General features: G+C 35.7%; 1 protein-coding gene across 2 annotated transcripts in view; it reads left to right on the top strand.

Moving 5' to 3' along the window:
* Window positions 1-14,573, top strand: part of LOC135208821 (cyclin-K-like) — a 59,252-nt gene extending 44,679 nt beyond the window's left edge. The window contains exons 3-5 of one of the 2 annotated variants that reach the window (XM_064241382.1): window positions 1,686-1,743; window positions 8,878-9,050; window positions 12,424-14,573. In XM_064241382.1, coding sequence (XP_064097452.1) covers window positions 1,686-1,743; window positions 8,878-9,050; window positions 12,424-13,328 — 1,136 coding nt within the window. In that variant the 3' untranslated portion in view covers window positions 13,329-14,573. The remainder of the gene's footprint in view (window positions 1-1,685; window positions 1,744-8,877; window positions 9,051-12,423) is intronic. The other variant, XM_064241383.1, reaches the window with a different exon arrangement.
* Window positions 14,574-17,509: the final 2,936 nt, after the last annotated feature.

Raw genomic sequence — 17,509 nt, 5'->3', positions numbered from 1 at the left:
CATGGTGGTAACGCCCTCCCTCTCTTTCGCTGGAAGCGTTATAAACAAAGAGAGATAAACACTCTCTCTCTCTCTTTTACCGAGAGAAAGAATTTTTATGGTACTAGTATGTAAAATGTTTATTGATAATTTCAGTTATTTAATAATAATATTAATAATAATAATAATAATAATAAAACTTTAATTACAAAATTCATAATGGTCGTATTTTAAAGAGATGAAAATGACCTTTCCATTTCACTTGTAAGGATAATTCCTCTTTCTTACTGAGATGAGAGAATTTTTATGGTAGATGCACGTGTTTATTATATTTTCAAATAATAATAATAATAATAATAATAATAGAAGTAGTAATAAAATACGATAAATAATTTCAAAAGAAATTTCTTCCCTTGTCTTTTTCTGTATCAATTTCCCCACCTCAACTCGAGTGACACTCAAGCTTAACAGTGCCATACAATGGTCAACGAATTTAATGGTTTTATGTAATCTCTCTCTCTCTCTCTCTCTACTGAGATGAGATCATTTTCATGGACGTGTATGTAATAAGTTTCATTAATATTTTCAATAATAATACTATAAGTACAAAATTCATATCTGAGTATTTTAAATACAATAATCATTCCATTTCTCTCTTTTAAACAATCTCTCTCTCTCTCTCTCTCTCTCTCCACAAGATACTTGTCATACAATACATTTGGTGTTTCTATTTCTTCCTTTTATCTCTCTCGCTCTCTCTCAGCAAAAGAATTGATAGACAGACAAACATAATTGCACAGTCCTCTCTTTCTGTCTTCTCTGGAGAAATATATGTATTTCGGGTTACGGCGCGTCTTAAGAACGGAACCCCCGTCGTAACCCGGGGACCGCCTGTATATATATATATAATATCTCACAGGCTTGGACCCTTTTCTTTAGAATTCTCATTTCTAGGAAGAGTGGTCAGGTGTGCCGAACCTCTAGCCGGTTAGGATTCTCGTACCATTCTCCAATTATTAGTCTATCCTATTGTAAGACCGGAGGTTTATTACGCATATGAACAAATGACAAATTTTTAATCAATTTGTATTTTCCGTAGCTAACAAACCTGAGGTCTTTATACTGACTGCTCACCTCTGGCTACCCCTCTGGTAATCCTGGGTTGGAGGAAGGACCAAATGCGTCACGGGGTTCATGCATGGTCAGCCCCCACCTTGTCTATGCTTTAGATGCCAGATTACATAGATTCCTTGCATATACAATTTCTTATTGTTTTTAACCAGTTTCCAGCTGGCACCAGAAGCCAGAAGGTTTGTCCTTTTGTTAAGACCTCAGGTTTGTTAGCTATGAAAAATAGAAATTGATTAAAAATTTGGGAATTTTATTTAATTTACGTTCTCTCCTGTTTCGATGTGTTTACAGTGTGTGTAAAAAGTGTAAGATTGCCAGTGATGTGTAGATAATTGTTGATAACTTTAAATTTCAGGTAATTATGTGCCTTTATATAAATGAAGGAAAAACTGTGCCTCCAACTACAATATTTCAATGAATAATAATTTTTTATGGAAATATTACTTAAAGTGTATGAAACCATCGATGGTTACAGTAAGGGTTAAAATACATTGTAATACATTGTGGTAACCTGCAGGTGTAATATTCATGTATGCATGTAAAAAACAAACTCCTTGAACTGTTTGTCTTTGCAGGTGATAAGAAAAAGTTGCCTAATATGGTGCAGATGGCTTGGACTTTTGTTAATGATAGGTGAGTTGTAACTTTTTTTTTTTTTTTTGGATACTTATATTGTTTTATATCCATTCATGTTTAAATTCTCATGTTTTGGCTGTATGGAGTTGAATTGATTGGCTGTTCTAAACTCCCATTCTTGCGACAAGACTGTCATCCTTTTTAGTTTTCTGAAAAGAAAATTGTTGTGCCTTCTTTGTCTGTCTGTCCGCACTTTTTCTCTCTGCCTTCAGATCATAAAAACTACTGAGGCTATAGGGTTGCAAATTGGTATTTGATCATCCCCCCACCAATCATCAGAAATACCAAATTGCAGCCCTCTAGCCTCTACAGTTTTTATTTTCTTTAAGGTTAAAGTTATAATCAAGCGTTGGCAACGATATAGTCAGGCCCCACACAGGTCATGGTTAAAGTTTCATGGGCCGCGGCCACAGCTCATACAGCATTATTCCAAGGACCCCTGACAAATAAATCTATTTTCAGTGGCCATGATTATATGACGTGCAGAAAACTTTCTTACTTCTTAAATTTTCATCTTTCCATTATAATCCAAGGCAGTGCAGTTACAACGAAGTTTTTTAAAGGTGCAATAATTGCATAATTGGTTGATCTATATATAGGCAGTCCCCGGTTATTGGGTGTTCCGTTCCCAGGGGTGTGCCAATAAGCGAAAACCTCCATTAACCGAAACTCTGGGATTTATAGAGCCACCGCCGGTTATCGGCGCCATAGGCACCCTTATGATGCCATAAAGGTGTCTTTATGGCACGATAACCAGAACTCGGCTCGTTGTGGCGTCATAAATCGCCGATTTTATGGCGCTCGACAACCCCCATAAAACCAGATCGCTGATAACCAGGGGCTGCTTGTACTCGTTTGAACTTGATGCACTGTACTGAGTTTCACTATTGCATTCTTTCTATTGCTTTAACAAATAGTAAAAAGTAATTCTTTGGTTTTTTTAAAGGCAGGTAATTAGATAAGTGTGTGAAAGGTCAGGTTGGGGCTGCTTATCAGGTGGGTATTTTTGATTGTCTAAAAATTATGGATTTGGGCTTAATTTTTTGTGCTGATATAGTCTCAGTATTTGATAGTCATTATTTGATATTCCAAGGTTGTGTTACCTGCAGTCTAAGTTTTTGTACTATTGTGAATCACTTTTTGGTATGGTTTGTTTTATTATTATAAAGGATTAGTTTATTTAGACCTCTGAGCCTACTAAAGGCTCTTTTCATGCTGGTGTTGGTGTGGTTTGGTAATAGGTGTGGCATTTTTAAGTTTATCACATGGACTTTTTTTTTATTATTAATGGTTCTTATTACTTAGGCTATAAACTTATAGAACCAAGATGAAGAAAAAAGAATGGTGAAACTAGACATATGTGGGGCACACAAAGGCATTTATAGATAAAGGATCTGAATGAAATAGCTTACATAGCATTGCAAAAACAGTTTATATCATCTTTGTTAACCCTTAAATGCCGAAGCGGTATCTTAAAAATTGTCTCCCCTATGCCGGGGGCGTTTGCGAGTGAGCGCCGAAGCTGAAAAAAATGGTTTTTTTCAAAAAATCACAGCACGCTTAGTTTTCAAGATTAAGAGTTCATTTTGGCTCCTTTTTTTTCATTGCCTGAAGTTTAGTATGCAACCATCAGAAATAAAAAAAATTTTATCAGGGGGACTATATAAATAATTGTATACAAATCGCCGCTGTGAGCTAAACGATTAAAGCTAAAGAGTTATTTTTTTTTCATTGTATTGTACTGTAAATTGCGATCATTTTGGTATATAACACATTGTAAAACGATCAAGGCAATACAGAGTAAATATTATCACAAAATGATGCATGAATTCGTAATGCCGCGGGACGTAAAAAAAAAAAAAAGCAGTTTTTCAAAAATTCACCATAAATCGAAATATTGTGCTAGAGACTTCCCGTTTGTTGCAAAATGAAGGTAATTGATTGAATATTACTAAACTGTAAGTGTTGTAGCTTACAATTGCAGTTTTTACCATTTCTGTCGAGTTAAATTTGACCGAAGGACAAATTTTTTCTATTTACCGTTATTTTATTGAAAATATTTAAAAACTGATAAAAGCTACAACCATGGGTTGTTTATTGTTGTATTTTACATGAAATTGCGCACATTTTCGTATATAAAACTTTATGTAACGGCTAATTTTAAATGGTGCAAACTTTGCCGACAATTGGACAAAAAAATTTATCGATTTTTACGGAAGTTACCGCGGGGATGTAAGGAAAAAGTTTATTTCATAAATTCACCATAAATCGAAATATTGTGTTAGAGACTTCCAATTTGTTGAAAAATAAAGGTAAATGATTGAATATTACTGGAATGTAATAGTTTTAGCTTACAATTGCGTTTTTTGACCATTTCGGTCGAGTCAAAGTTGACGAAGGTTGAAATTTTGGCACTTATCGTTATTTATATAAAATGAAAATAATTTTCAAAACTGATAAAAGCTATAACCATGGGTTGTTTTTTTTGTTGTATTCTACATGAAATTGTGCCACATTTTATATATATATATAATACTCCCATGTAATGGCTATATTAAAATGGTACAAAAAAAAAAAAAAAAAAAAAAAAAAAAAAAAAAACAAAAAAAAAAAAATTTCTGTCAAAGTGACTTAAATAATTTCTGAGATGTGTCGCTGATGCTTTTTAGTGCGAGAGGAAAGAAATTTGCACTTGCGCACCTGGGTAACGATTGTAAACAAAACAACGCCTTGATCCGTGAGCTTCCAGCATCCCCCAAGGCGCATGATTCAAAAGTTTTTGCCTAATAGGCCTATAACTATTTTTCCGCGAATTTAAAAAAAAAAATTTTATATCGATGTACCATACATCCAATCGGCACCCAACAGACAATTTATATCAACGTTTAATACGTCCAATCGGCGTTAAATGGTTAAGCATACCATCTCTGATGATATGCTTTAGGTTCTGGACACTTATACGAGTGAGATTGAATTGTGGTAATAAGGACTGAGTGTGCTTGACTGTGTTAACGATCTGTTGTGAGTTTGAAATTTCAAGTTGTAACAGTTGTAGTGTTCTCTAAAACAGCCTTTGTTCTTTCTTACTGAGATGAGAGAATTTCTATGGTACATGTGTATGTTATTAGTATTTTTGAATAATAATATTATTATAACTAATTTCAAAAATTCATATGTGATTGTATTTTAAAGAAGTAATAAAATCTCCATTTCACTCTTTTTTAAATAAGGATAAAACCCCCCCCCCCTCTCTAAAAATGGCTCTCTCTCTCTCTCTCTCTCTATCATCTCTCTCTCTCTCGCTTCTCTTTCTCTCTCTCCTCTCTCTCTCTCTCTCTCTCTCTCTCTGTTATTTGCTGTAGGTATATATTTTTAATGGTAAAATGTTTAAGATGACTTTGAAATGATATTAATAATATAACCTCAAAGATTAATGCAGTAATAGGTTAGTAATTTTAGGTATATTTGAAGTAGGATGTTATTAAAGGTATACATTTAGTATCTGAACTTTCAAGATAGGCAGTTATAAGCATTTTTAGTGGTGGTTTTAACTATTCACGGGTTTTAACTATTCACGGGGGTGTCTGGTACACATCCCCCGCGAATACGGGGGGAACACTGTATCTTCGAAAGTTTGTAAGTAGAGTGTCTAACAATATATGCTGGAAAGCACTTAAAACATATTTTTGATGGACCAAAATATGTTAACCCTTAGTGGACGGGGTAAACTATCAGTGTGGAGCACCCAGACCTGGTAAACTTTGAGGTCGGCACCAAAAATAAAAAAAAAATTTCATCAGTGGAAAGAGGAAGATAACAAATGCACATGGTGTAAGAAAAAAATTCTAAAAAATTCCCTTACCTTCCATGAGAAGTTGAAAAGGACTATTGGCGACTCGTTTGTAGGGCCGCTTTACAAGGCAATCGCAAATTTTACAAAGTTATACATGATTTTTCTAATAAATTATTTTTTATATTTTTTGTAAAATTAATTTTAATATCATCACCCAATATCAAAACATAAGAAATAAAATCACTAACAAATTCTGAGCATATTTGTTGTAAAATATTATGTAAATTTCTGAGAAGGAAGATGCAACCCCTTGGTATATTTATGAGCAAATTTACAAAAACACGTGGACAGAGAAGGCAGTACATCCTCCCTTGAAGTAAAGATCAAAACTAAGCCCTGAGCTGCCCAGTGACCCCAGTCTCATCCTATCCACAGTCTAAAAGTTACCATTAGTGAATTAATGGGCTTATAGAAGTAGTGGCACCTCTTTCCTGCCTGATTCCCTTCAAATCGAAGGCACGTAATATTGCTTCTCCCCAGGATCAATCCATCCATCACCCACAACCTGTTATTACTACTCCTGAGAGCCTATCCATCCAGAAAGGGTTAAACTATTATTATGACTATCACTATGATTATTATTATTATTATTACTATATATATATATATTTATTTTTTTTTTGTCGATTACAGTCACCCTATTTGACCGGTTGGTTTTATAGTTTGGGGTTCTGGGTTTCATCCTACCTCCCTAGGGGTCCATTACTTTTCTTACTATGTGTGCTGTTTCCTGGAGCACACATTTCTGCTTAAGTCCTGGAGCTACTTCAGCATCTAATTTTTCCAGGTTCCTTTTCAGGGATCTTGGGATCGTGCCTAGTGTCCTTATGGTTATGGGTGCATTTTCCAGTGGCATATCCCATATCCTTCTTATTTCTATTTTCAGGTTGATACTTAACCCCTTAAACGCCGATTGGACGTATTAAACGTCGAGTCAAAATTTTTCCCGTATGCCGAATGGACGTACCATACGTCGACTCAAAAAAGTTTTTTTTTAAAATTCGGGGAAAAATACTTATAGGTCTACCAGCCAAAAACTTTTGAATCACGCGCCTTGGGGGATGCTGGGAGTTCACGGATTAAGGCGTTGTTTTGTTTACAATCGTTACGCAGGCGCGCAAGCGCGAATTTCTTTCTTATCGCACTAAAAAGTATCAGTGACACATCTCAAAAATTATTTCGTCACTTTGACATAATTTTTGCACCGTTTTAAATTATCCGTTACATGAAGTATTATATATGTGCGCAATTTCATTTAGAATACATACAACAAAAATACTCATGATTGTAGCTTTTATCAGTTTTGAAATATTTCCATATAAATAACGATAAGTGCCAAAATTTCAACCTTCGGTCAACTTTGATTCTACCGAAATGGTCGAAAAACGCAATTGTAAGCTAAAACGCTGATATTGTAGTAATATTCAACTATTTACCTTAATTTTGCAACAAATTGGAAGTCTCTAGCACAATATTTCGATTTAAGGTGAATTTATGAAAAAAACTTTTTCCTTACGTCCGTGCGGTAACTCTTCCGAAAAAAATCATACATGCGATAGTGGTAATGTTTGCACCATTTTAAAATTAGCTGTTACATAAAGTTTTATATATGGAAATGTGCGCAATTTCATGCACAATACAACTAAATACAACCCATGGTTGTAGCTTTTATCAGTTTTGAAATATTTTCATATAAAATGATAAGTGACAAATTTTCAACCTTCGGTCAATTTTGACTCTACCGAAATGGTCGAAAAACGCAATTGTAAGCTAAAACTCTATATTTTAGTAATATTCAATCATTTACCTTCAATTTGTAACAAATTGGAAGTCTCTAGCCCAATATTTCGATTTATGGTGAATTTATGAAAAAAATAACATTTTCCTTACGTCGGCGCGGTAACTCTTCCGAAAAAATCATACGTGCGATTGTGGTAATGTTTTGCAACCATTTTAAATTAGCCGTTACATAAAGTTTTATATATGAAAATGTGCGAAATTTCATGTAGAATACAACAAAAAATAATTGAAGGTTGTAGCTTTCTCATTTTCGAAATATTTGCATATAAATCACGATAAATAGAAAAAAAACCATGTTCGGTCAAATTTGACTCTACCGAAATGGTCGAAAAACGCAATTGTAAGCTAAATCTCTTATATTTTAGTAATATTCAATCATTTACCTTCATTTTGCAACAAATTGGAAGTCTCTAGCACAATATTTCGATTTATGGTGAATTTATGAAAAAACTTTCCTTCCCTCCGCGCGCGGATTCTCCGCCATAAATCTCCGAATTGCGTACATCGCATTCTCGGAAAATTTGCTCCGTTGCATATTAGGCATTTCATAGAGTTTTATATATGAAAATGTGCGCAATTTCATGTAGAATAAAAGGAAACATTTCAAGGTTGTAGCTTTTCTAATTTCCAAAATAATTGCATATAAAAAAAAATTTATAAAAAAATTTCGACATTTGGTCAACTTTTAACTCGTCCGAAATGGTCGAAAACTGCAATTGTAAGCTAAAACTGTTACAGTATCGTAATATTCCATCATTTAACTTCATCTTGAAACAAATTTGAAGTCTCTATAACAATATTTAGATTTATGGTGAATTTAAAAAAAAATAATTTTTTACGTCCGCGCGTTACGAATTCATGCATCATATTGTGATAATATTTTCTCTGTGTTGCTTTTGTCGTTTTACAATGTGTTATATACCAAAAAGATCGCAATTTAGTTTACATTACAAAAAAAAAAGTAACTTGTTACCTTTAACCGTTTTGCGCACAGCGCGATTTGAATACAATTACATATGAAATTTTGTTTTTGCGCTATCATATATCGCATTATTTATATATGATAATGATAATTTTTATCATTTCTGATGGTTGCATACTAAACTTCAGGCAATGACAAAAAAAGGAGCCAAAAATGAACTCTTAATCTTCAAAACTAAGCGCGCTGTGATTTTTTGAAAAAATTATTTTTTCCGCTTCCGCGCTCACTCCAAACCGGCCCCAGCATTCGGGAGAGGTTTTGATTTTTACCGCTTTGGCGTTTAAGGGTTGATAGCACTAGTAATAGTAAGTTAAAACATGATTCTTACCAATTTGTAAAGGCATGCCGAATTGTTTAAAACATGATTATTTATGGTCAGATTCACGGTATTACTACAGTTTGAATGGATTTTCTTCTTTGTGGTGTTGAACATGTTTTCTTATGTAAAAACACATGACTAATACAGTATAAATAATTTAAAGTATTTATATTCCAGCATGTGCACAACATTGTGTCTACAATGGGAGCCTGAGATTATTGCCATTGCATTGATGTATTTAGCTGGGAAACTGAGTAAATTTGAAGTCTCAGACTGGGTTGGAAGAACAGCTAAACAAGAAAAATGGTGGGACATGTATGTTTCTGGAATCACCATTGAACTTCTTGAAGGTAAGGGAAAATTTCTCTAGTATGGCACACTACTCTCTTAGCATACAATTAGGAAATTTCTCTAGTATGGCACACTACTCTCTTAGTATACAATTAGGTTGGTCTCGTAATGGTGTCACCATTAATCCTTATTTTCACTGCTTTGTACTTTCCATCCATTCCCCTTAATCTTGCTGTGTTCCAGTTTCCCGCCTTATAGAAGAAAACATTTTTTGGACCAACCTTGGTTAGCTAGAATTGTTATTCAGTTGGCTGATAAAACTTTTGCATGAATCATGTAGCATAAAAGTTATTATTTGGGATGAATCTTACCTACTGTTAAAGATTGCTTATATCTCTGCACCAAGTGGCATTCAAACATGAGATTGAATGGCTGCTCGGACGACTTTCTAGTACACTTGTTCCTCACCAGTTGTTTTGAATGTTTTAGCTCTTGTCAAAATTCACCTTGCTGCCATTGTGTTTAGGTGCTTGTTGGTACCTCATGGTTTGGTGGTTTGCTGCTATCACATTACTGTACATTTATTTATCCTGGGATGCGTTCCACTGGAATCAAGGCTAAGAATGTCATGTTTTGTAGGAATGATTACTGCTTTAGTAGGATGGTTTGTGGAGCACAAACTGATTTTTGAGGAGATACATACTGTTTGTGCCAGTTGTAATGATATAAAGTTTGATCTGGAGAATAGGTGTGAAGAAATAGGGATTTTTCGTTGGTATAGTAATAGAAGGGAAGCAGATAGATTGCGGAGGTCACCAATCTGTCATTTCTCCCCTTTCTCCAGGTCCTTCATCTGTAGTTATTCTTACCCATTTTGGGCTTTTCCTTTGCTAATGCATTAGCTAGTACTGAGACATCCTCTTTACTCCACTCTCTGCTCCCCTTTCAGTTCAGGGAAATCATATTGAGAAATTAGAAAAGGACCTAAACCTTATATTGGTCAGTACAAGGTTTGTCGTAAATTGGGTAGGGAACTGTTTCAGGTCTCTCCATAGTGTGTGATCATTTTTACGTTCGTCTATAAGGGGTAAGATGTCAGTGCCCTTGCCCATCTGTAGCCTGAGCCTAGGATTGCCCAGCAAGAGTTAGAAGAGTCCACTGCTAAGGAACCGTGTTGGTTCTTGAGGTGGTGTGACTTTGTGCCAAAAGATAATTTTGGTAAACATTAATCTTCGCAACGTATGCGACTCCTATTGTCATCAGCACCTAGCATGAGGTTGGTAGCCTTGATAGGACTAATTATATAGGTATAGACAGTGTTAATATAATATTATGTCTAGTGAATTGTATATATTCTGATGTTATGTCGACTCAGTTGATGGTTGTAGTGAATTGTACTTATTCTGATGTTATGTCGACTCAGTTGATGGCTTTACCAATCTCTTCATCTAAATCTTTGTCTGCTATGCTAGCTTATTCCTCTTTCTCTGTCGAAATGTGCTTGTTTGTTCTTTACATGCCTTTTCTTCAGGTATAAGCGAATCTCTTACTTCTGTCTCAATTAATGTTAATCTTTCTAGTCCTAGGACTACATATCCCTGTCTCCCTTTCATTGAGTTGCGGATGCGTTATGGGAACTTCGCTGCTGTCGCCTTATATTGCCAGCTCTCGCCTCCTGTCACCCTCTGGAGGAAGGAGAGTTTTTTTAATTGTAATGAACCGCCTCTTATAATACAGGTTCGTAAACTGTCTTTGGTTGAAGATTTTATCAATTGACTTTTTTCTAGTACCATAAGCAACCGGAGATTGGTGCCCAGTGTTGGACATATCGAGATTGAACAACTTGCGTCTGTCCCCATGCTCTTTAGTTTTACCAACGTTGTTTCGGTAACTATCCAAAAGAATGATCAGATGTTTTGGTGGATGTGCAGGAGACATTTTTCTCATACCAGTACTTCATCATTCACACAAGCTCCTTCAGGGTGTATTTGCAGACAAGGTATTGCTGTTCAAGGCTCACTGTTTCACCACCATAAGTATTCACAAGGAATTTGTTGCCTATAAGTGACTGGTGTCGACTTTTAGGACCAAGAATTCTTTTCTACCGAGTCAACTGGTTCAAGTTGGCCAACTCTGTAGACAGTATTCTCAAAATCAAGGAAATTTTCCTTCACCTGGCCCAGTCTCTTTGCATTAGGATTTTTATTCCCCAACTCCTAAGTACATACTTATCAGGTGATGTGGAATACTTGCTACTTGCAGTGTGTGGGCTTTTATGTCGAAAGTTGGATGGGCACTTCTTGCTTCTCCAAGAATTTTAGCTCTTAAGGAAGCATCCAGTGCGGCAAGGGCTTTTGTGTTATGAAAAATGGCCTCGCTCTAGAATTTGTCGGAATAATCAGGCACAGTCACAGTACACTCTCAGCAAAAGAGATTACAAATTACAGTGAAAGTTCATTAAAATTGTAAGTCATCCAGGACCACCATTGTTGCCTGGTTCTGTAGGAGGGGTGCTGAAACTAAGAATTGGCTGTTTTATTCTTAAACCTACATCTATAATTTTGTTTGTTTTCCTGTCTTGTAACATAAACGAAGGATTCTGACAATTGTTGTTACACTGACAGCACACCATAGAATGGTCAACACTACACCTGGTAATCCTTACTAGATATCAGGGTAGTGGAATGACCATCAAAGATTCCTAGTAGGTTTATCCTTGGTCAGAAACTAAGTCAAAGCAGGAAGATTGCATCTTTGAGTATGTGTAAACTATCTGCAACTTGAAAGTTGTATACTTTTAAGGAATATGCAAACACTGAAACCTTTAGCTGCTACAAGTTACAAGCCTGAGAAAATGTATATAAATGAATTAATTTGCTACTTGAAGGGATTTGTTGGGGTATGTGTGCTTTTTACTCTCATCAGATAATTGAAATGGTAAAATCTTCATAGAATTTTGGTTTGACTCATCAGTTTTTTTTTATAGATAGAGTATTAGTATTGCTTTTAATGTGTTGCTTCTGTTAGGCTTAATTCACAATATGATCTAAAGTTTGATTTTTCAAGTGTTTCATTTAAGACTGATTACTACAGTAACTTCACTGTGTGCAAGATTTGGTGTAGACTAACTTTTTACTCATTGGCAGTTCAGAATGTTGACACTTCCAAAAATGGTAATTTCTAATTTCTTAATATACTTTGGCACTCGAGGAAGAATATCATAGAGAAATTTACAAAATCTTGGTAAGATGACATATGAAGGGCAAAATAAGGTTGAGCTGTTTGATTAACCAGTTGCTGTTATAAAGATTTTTAATTTTGAATAGAAAGCAGTTCAAAACTTGTTTGTTGTTTGTAATCCACATTTTAGTTTGAATGCTTTGAGGGAGGAGCTTTTTCACCATCAATTAAATATTTTTTGCTATTCCTCAGATATATGCCATCAAGTTCTTGACCTTTATTCACCTAAAGGATCCGAGGGAAGTGGAAGTTCTGGACCATGTGCCAGTTTGGAAAGCCCCAGTGTGATATCTGGTGGAAGTTCTATTAAAAATTCCAGTGTCAATTCATCAGCTGCAGTTGTAAGTGCTCCCCCTTCATCAGGGCCATCTTCAAGTGCTGTCTCAGTTTCTGCTTCTGCAAGTGCAACTGCAGCTAGTGCTGATCCTCCCCTATCACACTCAGGATCTTCACAGAAACGATCAGCAACTCCAACAAAAGGTGCTTCACAGCCACCAACAAAGAAAGCCAAGAAAGAGGAAGTGAAGTCATCTCCTGCCAAACCATCCCCTGTGAAGCAAGAATCTGCAAACCCAGCTCAATCTTACCAGTACTCTTATCAGTCCTATTCAAATTATCCTCCATCATATCCTTCTTCACAAAGTACTCCTTCAAGCTCCTCATCCACCTCAGCACCTCGCTACCCTACTTACACGTATCCACCCACCACCACTCAAGGGCCTCCTCCACCAACTCAGGTTCCACCTCAAGTGCCACCCCCAGCTTATCCAGCCACACAGAGACATTACCCACCACCTGCAGCAGGAACTCCACAAGCTCCTCATTATACTAATCAACCTCCTCCTCCTTCACATTATTCTTCATCTTCTCATCCTCCTTATCATCCACCACCCACAACTTCACATTATGCTGCTCCACCTCCAACTAATTATCCTCCACCAGCACATGGGTCATCATCTTCATATTATGCGGCTCCACCATCAACCTCCAATCCTCCACCAAGTTATCCACCCACTGGACCGTCTTCATCTTATGCAGCCCCAAGTTCTTATTCTCACTCCCACTCGAGTTCAAGATCATATTACCCCCCACCATAATCATTTTCATTTCAAGATCATATTACCCCCCACCATAATAATTTTCATTTCAAGATCCCATTACCTCCACTATGATAATTTGCAGTTCAATATTATTGCCTTGTATGAAGTTTTTATGCTTAGTTTAAAGAATTACAAAACGAATAACTGTAAAAAAGTGTCACTTTTCATGTTGATTACAAGTACAATTTGTGAATATTGTAGTGTACCTAGGTAGTTTTCCTTAGTTATATTTTATGACCATTAATTAAAATTGTTATACATTATGAAATTTCTTCATACAGAAAACAATGTGATTTGACGGTAGGGTAAATTATTAGCATGTATACTTTCCTCTTATCTACAGCAGTTAATTGTATAAGATTCCAGAAGAATGATGAAGACTATTGTGAAATAGTCATCATCACGGCAGCTTGCTTGCCGCCAGTGTGTAAAGTGGATAGCTATGAAGTGTCATTGTTTTATAACAGAAAAAACAATTGAATAGGAAGTAGAAAATAAATGTTAAAAGTTACAGTATTTAAAATTTATGCAAAGTACACAGACTTGGAATCATATAGAGCAGGAGTCTCCAAATGTTTTAGTATGAGGGCACATTGTTTTAGGGCAAGCCTGAAAAAAAATGATGATCTTACATAGATTGCTTGGAGATTTTTTTGCAGGTACGATATGTTTTAACTGTTATATTTAGGCATATTGTATTGAAATTTTTATATGCTCTCATCTGTTATCATTCCAACAGAAGCTAGAAATGGTCTTTGAATTGTAAATTGAACCAGAAACAGACCATATAACTAACTAAACAATATTTTTGAAGAGAGGGTAACTTCTGAATTTTTATGGAGATTGCAATTGGAGGTCTATCATTTTTTGTTTTATTTTATTGATTATACTGTGAATTTTATCTGTAATATTTCATATTAATTGAGAATGAAACCGTCAGATTAAACAGGACGATAACTTGAGGAGGTAACTTCCATAAATTAGCCTGTATCACTGCCATTGTTATTTTTTTATAATATTTTTTTTACTTTGAATTTTTTATGAATTTGCAAGAATCTTAACTTCCCAAGTAAAGGAGAATTTATATACATTATACTGTAGTTGATTTTTCCCCTTATGCTTTGGTCATACATGCTGGAAATATTTGATGTAATTTTATATTAAAAAAACGGTTGATAAATTTTTAAAAATAGATATGTACTACAACCAGTGGTTACAGCATCCACACTTGATGTTTTAGGAAGTGTTATATAGAATATAATTGCAAATTTTTGTTTATGAAGAATGTAGTTTAAAATAAAATGAAATAATATGCAATCTGTCAACTATACTGAAAATTATGTGTAGACTCAATATCTTGCACTTGCTTGCACACACCCCTTAACTGGAAATCTATATACGAGGTGTTCAAAAATTATCCAACCTTTATTGAGTAAGAGAGGGTAACTTATGAATTGTATGGAGATTGCAAATGGAGTTCTATTTTCTTTTTGGTTTGTTTTATTGAGTGCATTTTGAATTTTATCTATATCTAATAGTATATTTCATGTTCATTGAGAATGAAATAGTCAAACTAAACAGGAAGATAACTTGAGGAGGTAACTGTCATATATTAAACCTGTATCATTACCATTGTTTTTTTTTTTTTTTTTTTTTTTTTTTTTACTTTGAATTGTTGATGAATTTGTCAGAATCTAACTCTTCTCAAGTAAAGGAGAATTTATATCATTATACTGTATTTGATTTTTTCCCCTCATTCTTTGGTCATACATGCCAGAAATATTTTATATAATTTTATTTTAAAAAAACATTTGATGTATTTTTAAAAATAGATATGTACTACAACCATTGGGGATAGCATCTACACTTGTTGTTTTAGCAAGTATTTATTTAGAATATCATGAAATATCTTATGGAAGAACTGTAGAGTTAAAACTAGAAATGAGATATGTAATCTGTCAACTATGGCAAAATACTGTAGGTGTAGTCTCAATTTCTTACACGTGCATGTGTACACACCTTAACTGGAAAGCTAGAGGCAGTCCCTGAGTTATGACGGGGTTCCGTTCTTGAGATGCGTTGTAAGCCGAAAATCGTTGTAAGCCGGAACATCTTAAAAAATCCTAAGAAAACCTTACTTTTAATGCTTTGGTTGCATTAAAAACTATGTAAACTGCATTCTTGTTGCATTTTTCTTAAAAAAAGCTTCAAATATTGATTATTTTGCATTATTGGAGTCATATTTCTTCTGCCAGATCAGTGTTGTAAGCATCGTAACCTTGGAACATGTGTCGTAAACCTGGAAATAATTTCTGATAAATATAATTAAAAAGCGTTGTAACCTCGGAACATTGTAAGCCAAACCCCTTGTAAGGCGGGGACTGCCTGTATATGAGGTATGTTCAAAAAGTATCTGACCTTTATTCATAAAAAATAAGTGTATTCAGGTACAGGAGTCCCTGGGTTACAGTGCTCTGACTTTATGGCGCTTAGCTCACAGCGCCAGTAACCTGATTTTATGGCATCATTGAGTGGTTTTACGGTGCCATAATCCGGTTTTACAACACGGCACTGTAAGCACCATGTATTCCCATTATTATTTTGATATTCCAATTTACAGTGTTTTTAAGGGTACAGTGTACTGCTGGGAACAGAACTCTGCTGTAATCTGGGGACTGCCTGTACAACAATTTTACACTAACTTCCTTTTAAAGTTGTCCACTTGGGCTGCCACACACTTTTCTCAACAGTTCTGTCATTGGGGGCAGTGCAGGAACGCCCTTTTTGAGGTAGGGCACAGCTGGTCCATCTCATTCTACATGCCTTTTCTGGTCTGATCAGGGGCATTTTCAGCTTGGGGAAAAGCCAGAAGTCACACAGAGCCATGTGGGAGAGTAGGGAGCATCGCCTTAGTGGTGTGGTCGGTATGGTCTTGGTGTGCCACCACGTTGGCCGCGAGTTCGAGTCTCAGGCATTTTATTGAGGTGTGAGAGATGTGTATTTCTGGTGATAGAAGTGCACTCTCATTATGGTTCGGAAGTCATGTAAAGCAGTTGGTCCCGTTGCTGAATAACCACTGGTTCCATGCAACGTAAAAATGCCATACAAACAAACAAACAAAACTGATGAAGCACAGGTGTATTGTGTTTGGCCAGCAAGGAGACGCTTTATCAAATGTGAAGAATGTGCTGGGCGCATGTGTTACAGTAATAGGGCTGCCAATTCTTCAGAGAAAGAGAGAGAGAGCAAATGAAAAGTTGTGAGAAAAGCTGCACAATTTAAGTTTGTGGGTGTGACTTCTGACTTTTCTCCAGGCTAAAAATGCCCTTGAAAGGGACCATATTTCAGTCTAGAGAAAACATGCAGAATGCAATGGACCAGCCGCATGCCATCTCGAAAGAGGCGTTCCATCACTGCTTCCGAGAGTTCCTTGGTCTCTCGGCCTGTTCAGCGCTTCAATGGATGAGCCTACTGGGGACTTTGGCCTCAGTGGAACAGCTTGTGAGGTTGGTGGACTTCACGTGAGGCCACTACAGTTTTTCTAAAAACAAACTGGTGTCGGAAGACTCGGCTGGACTCCATGGTCTTTCCGATCACATCAGAATTAAAGGTGGATCTTTTATAGTGGTTATCAGAAGAAAACCTTCAGGAAGGAATATCTCTTCTCCCCCTGAACCCCAACCTACAGTGGTAGAATGCCCAATGGGACTACTTTGAAGGAGATTGGTGTAAGATTGTTGTACCTGAATATAAGTATTTTTCACATAAGTGACTTACCAAGCAGTTGAAAGCTTCCCACCCAGCGGTTCAAAAATTCAAATTCATAGTGACGCTACCATCGATGTATACTACACCGGCCCACTTTAGGGATCGCCAGGTACAACTTAGCAAAGAGCTATCATCGGTGGTTTTGGGTAGTCCTCTTCGTAATTTTTTGGATTGTTTTCCAATATATTTTGGTGAAGTATTAATTTTTTTTTTTTTAATCCTTTTAGCTAAGAATAACTATTGCTTTTCCAATGTAATGTCTGACTAGTTCCTCAGGTACTATTTGGTATTGTACTGAAGGTTGCAAGACTAGGCTATTTAAGATCAATTATGATTCTGATACTAAATGTGTAGTGTAGGGGACAAGAGTGTAACAGATCTTATTGCAATGAAGATATTTAAATCTCATT

Source organism: Macrobrachium nipponense, chromosome 35, assembly GCF_015104395.2.
Source record: "Macrobrachium nipponense isolate FS-2020 chromosome 35, ASM1510439v2, whole genome shotgun sequence".
In the NCBI taxonomy this organism is placed as follows: Eukaryota; Metazoa; Arthropoda; class Malacostraca; order Decapoda; family Palaemonidae; genus Macrobrachium; species Macrobrachium nipponense.
The sequence above is the reverse complement of the archived record's forward strand: the minus strand, read 5'-3'. Positions and strand labels throughout refer to the sequence as shown.